This window comes from Drosophila elegans, unplaced genomic scaffold (assembly GCF_018152505.1).
Source record: "Drosophila elegans isolate 14027-0461.03 unplaced genomic scaffold, ASM1815250v1 contig_149, whole genome shotgun sequence".
Classification (NCBI taxonomy): domain Eukaryota; kingdom Metazoa; phylum Arthropoda; class Insecta; order Diptera; family Drosophilidae; genus Drosophila; species Drosophila elegans.
Window position 1 is genome coordinate 16,677,152 of NW_024545513.1, and position 15,252 is coordinate 16,692,403.

A 15,252-nucleotide genomic window follows, 5' to 3' on the forward strand; every position below is an offset into this window, starting at 1 on the left:
TTTACATAATTTAGTGCACTGATAAGGCATCCACAAGATGCTGATAAAGATTAGCACCCTTCCAATCCACATAAAAAAATCCAATCCATTCACATAAACTTTTCAATTAGTTTCAGTTCACATTTAATAAGTTTGGCAGAGTTTTAAAAGTTGAAGCGAGCTTCATCATATAATAGTAAACATCCAACACTATACAAATAGAGGTTAATACCTATGTACATATATAGCGTGCCAAATAAGTAAGCGGCCAACAAACGCGTTGCGCTCGATGTAGATTAAGATGTATGTAGCAAATATATGAGGATTACATATTTCCAATACAGCTCCATTCTGTGGACTGTAAACACTTAATAATAGGATTCTGTCTGCCAGACAGATGGATAAGGTATACAGGTATACACATGTATGCGGGCGATTCGAGGTAACCTCCAGCGCCACCAAAAAGGGGGGATTCTCCTACGAGACTTAGTCTAAAACACTGGTTCAACTCCAGGGGGGGGAAAAAAGGTGTGCCCATCTCCAATCTTCAATCTTCAATCTCCAATCACTTGCGATCGAATAGGCGGGTGTAGTCTAGCAGATTATCTGCTCCAGATCGTTGGAGATGCTGCTGCTGCTGATGGTGTTGCTGCTGCTGCTGCTTCTGCTGTTGCTGCTGCTGATGCTGCTGCTGATGCTGCTCTCGGACAGGGGCAGCCACACCTCCTATGACACCGCCACCGCCACCGCAACCGCCCAGTTCCGGCGCAGCCGTCGTCGTATGTTAGAAGAGTCGCTTCTCGTAACTGAAGAGGCCGTGGACATTGCCCTCCAGCTGAGCGGAATGGGTGCGCTTCATGAAGCGTAGTTGGCCGTTGTAGATCATCTCCCTGGGGAAGAACGGATGGCAGGTTTAGAGAAGGGGTAACACACATGGGGTAATCCATTCGGAACCAGAATGTCCAAATCTATGTGGCAAAAGACCACATTTGGTTTGGGACATACATTAAGAAGGTGACTACATTTTAAGTCATTTTAAAACGCTAGTGATTGCTGTGGCACCTCCCTACTTAATAAATTAATTTTAAAGGCCATTGAACTGTTTCCTAAATAGTATTTTCTTGAGTAATAATTACATTACAACACTCTTTAAAATCAGACTTCTCAAAAAAATTAATTAAAATACACTTTGTTTGTGATTTCAACAAAATCGTATAAAATCGAACCTTTAAACTTTATGCTTTGTTTCACATTAAATGTTTAGGATAAAATAATTTTTATGTAATTTTTTTTATTTTCTTTTTTAAACGAGTTTGTTTGGCCAAAAATATTTTGTATTTAAATATCTTGAAGGTAAAATTGTTTATAGATTTAGATTTAATTTTTAAATTTATTTAGCAAACTTTTTAAGTTCTTTATTTATTCTCTATTTACTTTTGAAGCAACCAAGTTTATAACTATTTATCTGTTAAACTATCTATTTATGTTATGAAACAAAAACCCATGTAATTTTGTAGTTTATGGGCATTTCTAAGATAAGATTTTAACATCTATAGATCGATGATTTAAGTTAAAAAAAACCTCTGTACTATATATATATATATGTGTAGAGGGAAGACATAATCTGCTTACCTTAACTTTTTCACGGAATTGGCGCCGATGTCCTGACAGCTGTGCTGCAGTCCGCACTCCAGATAGGGCAGATACCGGAGCACACTGCCCTTGTCCACGATGCTGCCGCTGACGCCCTGGGCCACCTTCATTTTGTCCATCTCGTTGTGGTAGTAGCGCGACATGGCTGCGCCCTTGGCATCGCCACGCTCCATGGCCTCCAGGGAGCCCATGCCGCGGTATTTCTTGAGCCGTACGCCGTCCGAGAAGAAGTACTCGCCCGGTGCCTCCGATGTGCCGGCCAGAAGTGAGCCCATCATCACGGCGCTGGCTCCCAGGGCAATGGCCTTCACAATGTGTCCAATCGACTGGATGCCGCCGTCGGCGATCACGGGCACTCCGAACTGGCGGGCGTACGAGGACACCTGGTAGACAGCCGTTGCCTGGGGACATCCGCAGGCCATCACCTCCTGGGTGATGCAAATGGATCCGGAGCCCATGCCGACACGCAGTCCATCGACGCCAGCCTCGATCAGATTTTTGGCCTGGGCACGGGTTACCACTGGTGAAAGTCAACCAAAAACATCATTAAAATTGCCAAATAAATTAACAAAATATATAGTAACGACAAAGGTAAGGCAAATGTGTTTAAAATTAGTTAGACATAGAGAAAAAGAACAATGTGACACTACATTTACCACCAATACAACGTAAAAAGAAACTGTGTTTACATTTAGTCGATATAAGTTGGCATATTACAAAGTAGAAACACTATCTTCGTACGCCCCAAAAACCCACTCGTGATAATAAAGATAACAATATGTTTGAACCCAATAGCTTATTGCGATAATGGTGATATAATTGCTCTTAAAACAAAAATGAAAGAGAACTAGATCGAAAAGGTTGGGTGCTTCTTTTGCTGTTTTTTATAAATGTATACCATTATATTGAATACAAGGGAGCCCTCTTTGCTCTTCACATATAGTACATCGGTTTTTTTTTTAATACAACTAGTCTCTTTATTTTGAGAAGGTTCTTTAAAATATACATAAATTAAAAACATAAAAAAATGCATTGAGACAGGCGAACGAACTGTCTAGACTGTTGACCCTCAATTATTTTGCGTTCTATTTTGAAATCTTTTATATGAGTTTTCATTTTATTAAGATCAGGTGGACAAAGTTATGGGTTATTTTTCTCTGGAGATGGAGAAAAAAATATAGTAAATACAAGTAAATAAATAAATACAAAATGAAGTCATGATCGTGTTGTGGATTTGGAAAAACTATCCAAATAGTAGCCATATCGTAAAATTCAATTGCTTTAATAGTACAAAAAAAAAATTATAATGATTATTTTCAGTCCCCTGATTAATATTGTTTACTGCCTCAATTCAAATAGTTAACTATTGGAATAAAAATATTTCCAAATAAATGGGATTGCAGCTGGCGCGATTTAATCCTATATTAGCTATAACTGCAACCATTTTTGCTAGCACTCTATGTAAAAAATGGAATATTTAGCTTATTATATTTTTTTTTATTAAAAAATAATTTCTGGCTTTTATTTTTTAATCAAAAAAATATAATAAGGTCAAACGTTGTCAAGTTTATATTTTTTTTTTTAAATTATAACTCTTTCGACAAAGGTCTAAAAATAATTACTTTCAGTCTCCAATAAATAATACTTAAAACTGCGTAGGTAAGTGTAAACTCACCATTGCCGCCGATGACCTGGAGCTCGGGATAGGTCTCCTTCATGAACTTGATCATCTCGACCTGGTAGACGGAGTTGCCCTGCGAGGAGTCCAGCACGATGACGTCCACGCCGTTGGCCACCAGGAGAGCCAGTCGCGCCTTGTCCTCCGACCTTGTGCCGATGGCGGCGCCGACGAGGAGCTGCTTGTTGGAATCTTTCGAAGCGTTCGGATAGGAGCGCGCCTTCTTCAGATCCGTGCGCGCGATCATGGCCACCAGTTCGCCGGCCTGGTTGACTATGGGCAGTTTGCCCTTCTTGCTCTTCTCGAGAATGGCATTGGCCGTGGGCAGGTTGATGCCATTGGGTGCGGTCACCAGTTCCGTGGTCATGATGTCCGCCAACAGGACCTCCGGCTGGTTCTCACGGAAATCGATGTCTCGCGACGTGACCATGCCCAGCAGCTTGCCGCCCAACTTGCCGTTCTCGGTGACCGGGTAGCCGGTGAATCCGTTCTTCCGCCTCGCCTCCAATACATCACCCACCGTGTTCTTGGGCGACATCACCGAGGGGTCGCGCATGAAGCCGTGCTTGTACTTCTTAACCTTGTGCACCTCCAACGCCTGGTACTCCGGCGTGCAGTTGTGATGGATGATGCCAATGCCACCACACAGCTGCGCGCGGGATTCAAAATGGTTTGTGGGAGATGCAAATGTGCCAATGTTGAGATTGTTGATTGTGGATTTCGAAATTCGAATAGCGTATTGAGAATTGCGAATGGCGAGGATAGAAACATTGGCGGTTAGAGAGGCGCATAAGAGTGTTGAGTTACAACCACAGCTAGCACAGCTCAGGCAAACCCGCCAGCGGTTCTGGGCCATCATATCACACAGTTGCGGTCAAAACAATAGTAGTTTGTTTGAGTTTATGGGGAAAAAGCAATTGCAAATAGTTGCGAAGCAACCTTTTGGTCCTTTTTGTAGATTTTTTGTGAAGCTAATACACGAAACGAATTTAAGCAGTTATAAAAAAATCCACATTTATCATTTGTATTATATTTTTAAGCGAATTTTCCACAATTCGTTTTGAGAAAAATGGTAACTTTATTGATGGAAATTTATTTTTATTATTTATTACAAATAATATAAGTTTTAGTACAAGTAAAAACATTTATTTGGAAGTGTGATCACTATATCTCCGAACTTGATCATAAATTAAAAAACCAAAAAGATTTGGTTAAAGTTATGTATGTTAAATTTTTGTAATTTACCAAAGAAAATAGTGGTTACTTAAAAAAAATAGATTTTTAAACAAGCTTTTGGTTTTAAATTGTTTATTAAAAAAATATTTGTCAATAAGAAAACATTTTTCGGATAATTACTAACAAAATAAATTAAAATTTGAGTCTTATCGTTTTTTATCGATTTTAAAAAAACCATCTTTTTATACTTTCAAGCTCTTTGAAACTCCTTTCAAAATTTTGCGTGTAACTTCGAAAATACTCAAGGGAACGATTTAAAATTTTCTGTGTATATTTTTTAATATATTTAAATATATATATTTTTTCTTAATTCTTTCTGTATATAACCATTTAAATTGTTATAGAATCAGTGTATTTAGAGGTTTTCCTATGCCTAAGAGAAACGTTATGGAGCTCTTAACATTGTCCCACTACTATTGTTTTGACCGCAGCTGTGCGATGACATCGAATACTTACCGCCATGGCAATGGCCATCTCCGATTCGGTTACAGTGTCCATGGGCGAACTAACCAGCGGTGCCCGCAGCGACAGTGACTTGGTCAATGGTGAACTGAGATCCACCTCCTCGGCGGTGAAGTTTATGTAGCCGGGTAGAATGAGAAAGTCGCTAAAGGGTTTTCCGATTTGGGGATTGATTTTGGTTGAGGGGGTCAATGATGTGAATTCGATTTGGATACGGATACGGATACATTCGCCGCTGTGGCTGTGTCACACTTACTTGTAGGTGAGTCCGTCACCGTTCTGGAAGAGCTCGCCGCAGCTGAGGCCATCCTGCAGCTCTTGATTGGATTCCTTAATGCCGCCGTCCAAAGTGTCCGCGTCCAGAAAGCCATTAACCTTTAGCTTGCTCTCCATTTTCCGCCCGTGTGCGTTCAACCCAAACAGCAGTCAACAACAACAACAAGACAAAAACAAGCCAGCTACAGAGATAAACACCGCTGGATTTGCCTCCTTCGGTGGTGCGTTCAGTGGTCAGTGGTCAGTGGTCAGCGGTTAGTGGTTTGGTATCGAAGTATACACAGGGTATACACAGAGATTCCTCGAGAGCTTTTGAGGCGCAATTAGGGGGGCACACACATACACAGACACACAGAGAGGCGAATACGGCGCAAAAAGACGATTGATAAACGAGAAGAAAAAAAAAGGTTAATTGTTGGGCCAGAATGGGCAGCCGACCGGGCTGATTGCGCTTAAAATGCCAGCGAGCACATGTTTTGTACTTACCAGTGCGCTGGAGTCCAAATGCCGCGTGCTCACTTGCACTTGCCGAAGAAGTTCGTGAAGTGGTGTGCACGCGCTGCGTCGCCTTAAATATACCCTGGGAACCGGGCGAAGGTACTAAATATGACCACCAAATATATGTATGGCGGCCAAACTGGTGTTATGCAATGCGGTCACACTAAAGCGGGCGCGTTGACTATCGATTACTAAATAACGCAAAACATGCGCTTACATTGGCTCATAACTTGCATTTTGCATCATGTTAAGGCTTACAGCCTTGTACTTGTACTTGTAATCAGATCGATAGACATTACACTTTTCAATGCGACCAAAGTTTTGAGATTTAATCGCAACTGGGTGACTGTTAATCAGCTGAGCTTGTGTCAAACAGAAAACAATTCAAATTTTAGGCGCCAGCTTGCAACTATTATCCAAAAATTATTAATATCGTATTTGTGTATGTCTTATTGCATATGCATATGTAACTTTTGTCGTCACGCATTTTTTGATCCGATAATTACTTTATTTTGCCATCTTTAAGGCCAAGTACTCAGATCGACGAAATCCGTTCGTCAGCTATGAGAGAGAGCGAGAGGCAAATAACTGGCGGACACTTTCTGTCAGGGCATTCAGATCGACAAAAAAATACCAGAAAAATTTAAAGCGTTCATGATGGTGGTCACCATATCAAACGTACGTTTTCAGTCTCTAGCGGCCTAAGCTAAACAAACAGCGTCTGGCCCAGACGCAAAACTCAATAAAATAAGGCAGCCCAAGTGTAGCTAGACTAAAGTAAACGTTAATTTTTAACATTTCTGTTAGAGAATCCAAGTTCTCAACCGATTGGTTGGAAAGCCAAATTGGCATAGATGTTTCGCCAGCTCTGGCGAGTAAGCTTACATTTCTGTTAGGAAAACTACGAATTAACCGAAATCTTAGAAAAACGTTGATTTTGGCATTTCTGTTGTAAAAGTTAAGTTCTGTGCCACCGAAGTTCACAAGCACCGAAGTTCACAGCCACCGAAGTTCACAACCACCGAAGTTCACAACCACCGAAGTTCCCAACCATACGATCAATCGATATGGATATCGAGGCTTTGCCACCACCAGCGCATTGTTGATGTGCCCCCACTTTGTCGCTCAGATGCTCTTTGGCGGTTGGCCGCTTGACTCTCCACTTGTGTGACTCTCCAGCCGAGTGTGTGTGTGTGTGTGAAGTGGTTGTGTTGCAGAAACTACAGAAAACCAAGAGACGCGTGGACTGAGGTGAACAAACACAAATTAAAATTAAAAAAAAAAACCGAGAAAAAGAAGAGAACAGACCGGGACACCTACAAATTGGTTGTTCAACTCGGTAGTCAGCTAAATAAAATAGCACAATACGGGTTTTTTTTTTCGACTTCTTTCACATACATGCGTACCTGGGCAGAGATTCAGATTTACCGCCTCCCCCACCTCCTTCTACACAATCGTTGTTGTTGCTGCCGTCGTTCCGCCGTCGCTCTCACGTAATCCGCCCCCGCACCGCTCCGGCCCCTCAAACTTATAGACCGAAAATCGATTAGAGCGGCCTCTCTTTGGGTTGCTTACGTTACGTTGCTGTTACCGTTACGTCGGGAGTGTGTGCGAGCGAGTGTGCTCGGTTCGTGAGTGTGTGCAAGGTGTGGTGTGTATAGAAAATCGATTGGCAATTTGAACCAAGCAATCGCCTCGTCGCCGCGTGTGCCGTTACGCGATTTTCAACTGTAAATTTGCTTTTATTTTTTTGCCTGTGAGTCCTCTTAAGTGAGTGAGTGAGAGAAAGCTGAAAAGATAGAGTGAGAGACGGGCTCTCCCAAAACGTAAAAAAATAGAAATTACAAAAGAAAAAAAATAAACACCGGACATGGATAAATCAGCGGCCACAAACTCGGCCACTGCCGATGGTCAAAACGAGGCAACAACAACAGCAGCAGCAGCAGCAGCAGCTGGGTGTGGCAGCAGCAGCAGCGGTAGTAACAACCACAGCACCACCACCACCAACAACAACAACGCCTTGCAGCGCCTGGCAACAACAACAAGTGCTGTGGTGGCATCCCCGATGACGATCAACCTGAATATCAGCACCACCACCGGCGGCAATTTCGGCGTCAGCGTCGAACCGCACATCAGCGTGGAAAACCTTAAAAAGATCATCGCCAAGAAGCTGAAGGTGGCCAAGGATCGAATCTGTCTGCTGCATCGCGAGAAGTAAGTACCCCTCGATATCGGGCCAATGTTTTAGTTGAAACCATTCAAGATGTCCAATTTATAAGCCTATTGCCTGAATAACTTCTTCCAGTGTTAGTGACAATTCCATGATTTCCAATTTTATAAAGAACAAAAGAAACTTTTTCAATTTTTCTAAACTTTTCTAAAGATCGATTTTAACACTTTTCATAAGATTAAACTGGAATTAAGATTTGTAATTATTTCAAAAATTATTATTTCCGTTTGAAGAGATCAATCGAGTTTCCTTGAGGTAAGATTTCCAATTTGCAAACCTTTTTGGGTTGAGAAATAAATTCCTATTTTACTTCGGTTACCTTTAGTGTTAGAAAACTGTTCAATTGGATTTTTCCTTATTGTGGAAATGATCGATTACCAGTGTTATTAAATAATAATGTTGGTAAAATTTATAGTTAAAACTCTGTGCAAAATTGAATAATAAAAAGGGGGTTGTTCCTTAGGAAGCGTGTCACTTGCATATTACCATGAATTTCTTATGATTGTGCCAATGAGGTAATATCGCACACATAGAGAATAACTGATAAGGCAAACAAAAGTTTCGGAACGGCATTTTATCTTGCAAGTCAAGTTAAAAGTTCAGTTTTTTTTTGTTTCTCAATTCCCATTTTATGAATAACTGTTTGATTATCGATCTGAGATTGTAAAAAAGTGATGATCTTACAGTTCAAAATTGTCTAAAACTAAACATGTCCAGTCAATACAAAATATATCGCCATATAACACCAATTTCATTTTGTTTTTAGAGCTTTATTTAGTTAAATGCTTTTGATTATCGTTTATGTTATCGTTTTCGCCGCGCCGCCCCGCCCCCTCGCAGCTCCCCTTTTTTGTACCCCTTTGTTGAGCTGTGTTATAGAGAGAGGTATGCGTGTGTGTGTTTTAGTCGCTTAGTTGCCATTGTTTAGTTGGTTTGCTTGCTTTGCTGTTCTCGTTATTATTATGATTATTATTGATATAACCTCCAAAAAATGGCATGTTTAAAGGGTTAAGCACAAAGTGCTTGACTGAAGTCGTTGTGGAATGGGGGTGCCAATTGATCTAAGCACCACACACACATACATACATACATATGTATGTACATATATTTCGCCAGCGACTTCATAATCAATTTGTTATTTATACAAAACAAAAAATAGTAAAAAATGTGCGCATAACACAAAACCGGCAAAAAAAAACAGAAAAAACAAAAACAGAAGCAGAAGCAGAAAACGAAAAGGCAAAGAGACGAAAAAAAGAGAGGGAGGCAACTAGTTGCATTGTGCTGTTAAAAGTTAAATGTTAGGTGCAACTGTTAATGCAAAGTGCGACTTCTGTTACTATTTTGCCTTTTACACTTTCCGGAATAATAATTTTTGTACTCTTTTCTGAATTGAATTTATTATTTTCTTTCGCTTTAGCCAAGAGTTGCATAATATGTTTTTGATTTTGAAACTACATATATTTTATTTTCATTGGTAATTTCCGAGAACTGGGAATATTAAAGTCAGAAGTGGTTTTTTGAAGGGCCTGCATTCCTTTGGCTTTTTATATGTATTGGGTGTGCGTGTGTGTATTGGTGCATTACAGAGGCTTCGCAATAATGCGGGCTTTTCTCTCTCTTCCTCTCTCTTTTGCATCCCGCTCTCTCTGCTGCATTTATTTCTGCAAATAGATTTCTAATTGAGAGGACCGAATTGCCCTTCCCCTTTTTCTTTGTCTGGCTGTTACTAAAAAAAAAAACTTGACTGATAAGAATTTCACTTGCTTTTTCTCCTTCTCCTCCTCTTTGGCCGTGTTGTTGCATCTGTTTTATGCCACTTTGCAGCAAGCAACAAAAGCAAATGGGCAATGGCGTCACGGTTTTTTTTGTACTCTCATCTCTTTTGCCGCTTGTATTTTTTTGTTGTTGCTTCCACTTGAAGTTCTTTTTCATCTTCGTCTTCTGCCAGTGTGTGTGCGGCAGAGATTTTTGTGTCCGCTTCTCTTTGTTCTGCAATCAAATCGCTGCTTCTTCCTTTTCTCCTTCTTCTTCTTTCTCCCTTTCCCGCTTTTCGCCTCTTCTTCTTTATGATGATGATGATGTTGGTAGGCTGCGCTTATCGGACACTCGGAAAATGGACTTCTCTGCTCTTCTTCTTTGTCTGAATGTCATATGTTGGCTTATAGCCCAAACGACAACAACAAAATGAGCAGAAGAAGAATGACAAGAACCAGAAGAGAAAGAAGCCATAGATGCCACCCCCTCCCAAAATAAAATAAAGACTGATGCGGAAAAACCTACCACCCGGCTTAAGCAAAAAAAAAGCCTTTCTGTAAAAGCTTATTCACACCACCAAATACACGTCTATGAAAAATCAAAAAAAAAAAAAACCCACGCCCGCAGAAAAAGCCGACACAGAGAAAGAAGAAGCCACCACTAACTAGAAGAAGAAGATGAAGCGGTGGCCAAAGAAGAAACGAACACTGCAAAAAATATCGCCTCCATATCAAATCTCGAAATACACAATACAGACACCTCCTTTCAACAATTTTAACTTAACTTATCTTCCTCTACCAATAATCCATCTCCACATCCAATCATTATATAAGTTAAACTTTATTTAAATTCTACCTTTCGTACTTACTAACTTCTTGCACATAAAATTTCAATGTGAATTAATTCCAATTCATAGCAGTTTTTCTTTCTGTGATGGGCAGCCAAAAGGCAAAAATGTTGCACACATCAGTGAATGAGAACGAGAATTTTGTACTGCGTGTTAAGTCACCACCATCCGAACTGGAAAATGAATGACGAGAGGCGTCTAAGCACCACCAAACGCGAATCTCCAGGTCACCATATCCACTATCCATATCACTGGCGTGGATAAAAGGTGGCCGACCACAAAGAAACTGGCCAAATGGAAAATACGGTGGAAAAGCGGGAGAGTATCTTTTCGAAAGGGCCAACCCTTTAAAACCACGTGGTTGCTTTGAATGGTGTGCCATGCCTAAATGTAAAATACAAACCTGATTTGAAACGTATTTAAGGAGCGCTACTAACTTTTAGATCTTAATTTATAACATTTGGAGTGAAATATAATTGTTAATATTAAAGGAAAAATTTAAAAGTATCTAAACAAGCAAAAGGGCGATTTTGAATATAAAGCTCGCATATATGTATGTACATAGATACCTTTTGACAATTTAGAAAAGCGGTTCCTAATAAAGTTTTAATTATACACAAGATATTGCCATGGCTAAAAATCCATTAAAAATTTATGTTCCTTTGTCTTTTGCAATACCAACCCTTTTAACACGTGGTGGTGAAAGAAACCTGAACTGAACTGTTTCCATATAAACCAGAAACCGGATTTCAAGTCGAAGCATATATGTATGTACAAATGTAACATAATATTGAAGTACTAGTAAAACAGCCGAAAAGCTGATTGATTCTCACAGAATAAAAAGCTTCATCACTTTGCCCCAATCAGAAAACAAAGTTATATTTAATAATAAACATTCATAGTTCGATCGATATATTGCAAAAAAATGCACAGTAGCTCGAATTGGAGGAGAAATAACGCCGTATCAGAATAATGCAAACAGATTAGATGTCCCCATTCCTATCGGGGCTAGCCCCTTGCCCAGTCCCTCCCCCGATACCCGATTGGTGGCGCACTCCCAAGGTGTGTGCTCTATGACATAAGTCCAAGTCCCGCACGCCCCATATGTCACCTTAGGGTTCTTCAGATAGAGCTACGTAATTGTATGAAACTAAACAACGCACACGCAAACACCACTTCCACATCCACCTCCACCTCCCATGATTTCACTTGGCCCTGGGGCCTGTATTATCAACAGTTTTAATTTTAGTATGCGCTTTTTCTTCGTCTCTGTTCATAATTTTAAAGCGAGAGAAAACGGTACGAAGGGAATGGGGGAATCGGAATCGGTGATGTTTCGGGGCCTCATTGCCCATGGCGACGTCATCAACTAGCGGCGCGTGTGTTTTTTACCTTCTGCTTACAGTAAAACTCGTCTAACTCGGACTTCCTATAAACATGTACATACATATGTACTTATACATATACTTGCGGTAATTAAAATTTTTGCATTAAATATTGATATGATTTTATTTTTCTTATCGATTATAAGAACTATAACTATAACACGTTTGTATAGTTTTAATTTCGTGGTAAAACAAACTTGAACTGTGCAGTTGTCAATATTTTTTCGATGTGCCCTGTATTCCTAATGTTGAGTTTTGACTTTTGTAGTGTGTTGAGTTGAGCCCACTGAGTTGAGTAGGTTGGGCCAAGTGGTGGATTTTGGACGCGTTTTTGGGGCTTACTTAGTGGGTCTTCTCCCGTCTCACTCGTTTCGCATCTATCCGTCTCGCTCAATATTATTGCTTTTATGGTTTCAGTTGCGAAAGGTTCTTAAATTCACGGCATGCCGAAATGATCTTTGTTATCTTTGTATCTGACATGTTTGATACTTGACTGAGATGGGTTTGCGTTGGTTTTTTTTTTTTTTTGTCATGGGTTAAGGGTGAAAACAAGGCAGTTTTCTTTGTTGGCTCTGCTGCGCAGTTCTTAGTTGCTTTTTTATTTATTATTTTACGTTGTTGATTAGACGGCGAGAAGAGATCTTGTTTGGAATATGGCAAGCGTGCTTTGTTCTGCTGCTCTGCACATTGTTTGCCTCTCTGTCTGTCTGTCTGTCTGTCTCTCCGTCTATCTGTCTCTCTGTCAATTTGTCTGCTCTCCGCTTGACTGTTTGCCCGTGTTTGTTAGCCGCGCGCGCTCTCTCCTCCCGCAGATTAGGTTACACAACACTCGCTTTGTGCTCCTCTCTTCAACTCGTTTCTAGTCTTTTAAGGCCTTTTTCCGAAGAAAACTATCCTAATTCATAACTAGCTTACGTATTTTACCAATTTTAGAAGCTAAAGCGGATCAAAACTGGTCTAAACACACTTTAAGTATGTATTTGTTTATTGTTATCTTCAGAAGTTATGTTATTTGCCCAGTGTTTTCCACGTACTTGCTGCTATTGTAATGTTTTAGTTGTAAAATCTAAGGCTTTTAAATAATCTATGTATGTACATACGTGCTTTCTATTTTTATGTCTAAAGCACGTTAAAAATTGAAACTTCTTTCTTCTTAAACATTTGGTTTTGTAACACTAGGACTTATCATTTTCTTTTAAATCTGGGAAATGATAAAAAAGACATTATTGTTTGTAACAAAAGAACGCGTGGTTTGAATAAAAGTTTTAACGTTTAAATAATACGAGTAGCTATTTGGTCTTGTTTAGGAACTTAAAATCATGTTGGTCTGTGTTTCGGCAACTCTTTTGGGCCAGCACGTTACATCCTTTTCCTTCTTGTGTGTGCGTGTGAAAACTCGTTTGGTTGCTGGGAAAGTAACGCCACATGGATACAGAGAGTCGGTAGACAGTCCACCACCACCAGCTCACATCACCTGCCTTCGCATTTCCTCTTGCTTCATCTCTGCTCCACCCTTTTCTTTCCCTTTCCTTTCTTTTTGCCCCTGCCACCCCTTCACTTCAAAATCCCCCTCTCATTTGGCCAATTTCCAAGCCCCACAAGTGCCGCCCCCTGTTTCCAAATGGCCCTTGGCTGCCATTTTGTACCCTTCGCTATTTGCCTTACTCCTTCCCCTTCCCCTCCCCTTCCGCCAACGGCCATCATTTGTTTATGGCATCAGGCCTTAGCCTTGGCTTTGTTCGGCGCTAGATGGCGCCACGCCTCAATGCTTCTTCTTCACAACCCATCTCCACCTCCCCCCACCCATCTCTTCCATCGTTTTTCACTGCTGCTGGCGCATTCAATAAATTTTCCCATCACTGCAGCTTGGCGCTTTTCCACCCACTGAATTATTAGAATAAACTGAAACTCTTGGTGCAACAAAGTTGCTAGGCATTAAAAATAGAAAGCATCGCAGAATCGGGAGGATATGTGCTCGTTCGTTCGCTTTTTGCTCAGCTTCGGTTCAGATCGCTTCGGTTTTAATGGTGAATGAATGGGATGGTCTGGTCTTATACACTGTGAAAAAAATTGCATTGATAAATTCTTAGTCGTTTCTATGGCATATTTATTGTTTGATATATTAAAGAATAATATTGCAAAAGCTAAAGAATTTATTGACTATTCAAACTTAAGGAACTTTTATTTTAAATTTTGTACAAAATAAATGTGCATATACATAGAAAGTGAACAGCAAAATCGGAATGCGAATTCTTTAGCTTTTAGTTTTGTGGCAATAACTATTAAGTAAATTATTAGTGATTTTTTAAGACCACTTTTAATTTATTGCCCAGAACTGAATAAAGCATAAATATTAGTGGGAAAAATGTTCAATACTTTTTTGCATAGTGCTTTTGATGGGTTGGTCTGGGCCAATGGGTGGTTGGTGTGGCTTTGCTCTGCTGTTTTGGGTGGTTGGTCGCCTTCTTCTTTTAAGTTTATTTAAGGTGCTGCGTCTGTGTGTATCTAATGCCTATGCCTATCTGTGTGTGTGTCTGTGTGAGTATCTGCAAGATACAAAATTAAATAGTGGCCAAATCTGAGTTAACGGCACGTTTACAAATTTGCTGGTGGGGCAGACGACGTGTTTGCATTTTGTATCTTTTATATCTGGCAGAAACTCGCCTTAATTGTGCCAAATTGCATGCAACAGAGAAGATCTACGAAATACGTGAAACATATTCGTCGTCTATTTATAACCCGCCCAGACCAATGACTTTTTCTTCCTGCTGTTTTCTTCAGTGGTTGGGTTTTGGGTGAGATGTGTCAATGCACCACCATCAAGCCAAGAAAAACACCAACCACCAAAGTGCCGAACGCATCAAAAATCTTTGTGTATGCCCATAAAAAACGCAAATCAAAATTGCTTGTGATGGTGATTAACCGTGAGGCTTTAACGTTATCCCTTCTTCATTTTGATGCATTTTCCACGAAAACCATTAAAAAAATGTTCTAAGTAAAAATAGACAAAGAAAAATCAAGAAACAAAGCAAAGGAAATCGAATATTTTAAAAACAAAAATTTTTATATCTTAAAAAAAAAGCAAGTACGTTAGTAAAAATTTAAACGAATAAACAAGGGAAAAATCTTTACCAGGAAAGAAATAGAAATTGCGTTATAGTACCAGATGTTATTATTATATTATAATAAATTTCACAAGTGTCTGTTTCTAATTGGACTCACAATATGTATATATTTATTTTATTGATAC

General features: G+C 39.9%; 2 protein-coding genes across 2 annotated transcripts in view; one reads left to right on the forward strand and one right to left on the reverse strand.

The window, feature by feature from the left end:
• Nucleotides 1-106: 106 nt before the first annotated feature.
• LOC108137678 (inosine-5'-monophosphate dehydrogenase) lies at nt 107-5,869 on the reverse strand. Its single transcript, XM_017259534.2, has 6 exons — nt 5,771-5,869; nt 5,265-5,593; nt 5,003-5,153; nt 3,308-3,959; nt 1,612-2,152; nt 107-869 (listed from the first exon to the last, which is right to left on the reverse strand). The coding sequence occupies exons 2-6, from the start codon at nt 5,399-5,401 to the stop codon at nt 764-766; spliced, it is 1,587 nt and encodes a 528-aa protein (XP_017115023.1). The 5' UTR covers nt 5,402-5,593; nt 5,771-5,869; the 3' UTR covers nt 107-763.
• A 1,023-nt stretch (nt 5,870-6,892) lies between these two features.
• Nucleotides 6,893-15,252, forward strand: part of LOC108137630 (midnolin homolog) — a 37,267-nt gene continuing 28,907 nt past the window's right edge. Inside the window, exon 1 of the mRNA XM_017259416.2 lies at nt 6,893-7,996. Coding sequence (XP_017114905.1) covers nt 7,653-7,996 — 344 coding nt within the window. The 5' untranslated portion in view covers nt 6,893-7,652. The remainder of the gene's footprint in view (nt 7,997-15,252) is intronic.

Excerpts from the sequence above, each read along its gene's own strand:
- LOC108137678 (XM_017259534.2), bottom strand. The coding sequence starts at position 5,401 with ATGGAGAGCAAGCTAAAGGTTAATGGCTTTCTGGACGCGGACACTTTG. Across the intron at positions 5,154-5,264 it reads GGTGACGGACTCACCTACAA|CGACTTTCTCATTCTACCCG; the intron begins GTAAGTGTGACA and ends AAAACCCTTTAG. Across the intron at positions 870-1,611 it reads AATTCCGTGAAAAAGTTAAG|GGAGATGATCTACAACGGCC; the intron begins GTAAGCAGATTA and ends GTTCTTCCCCAG.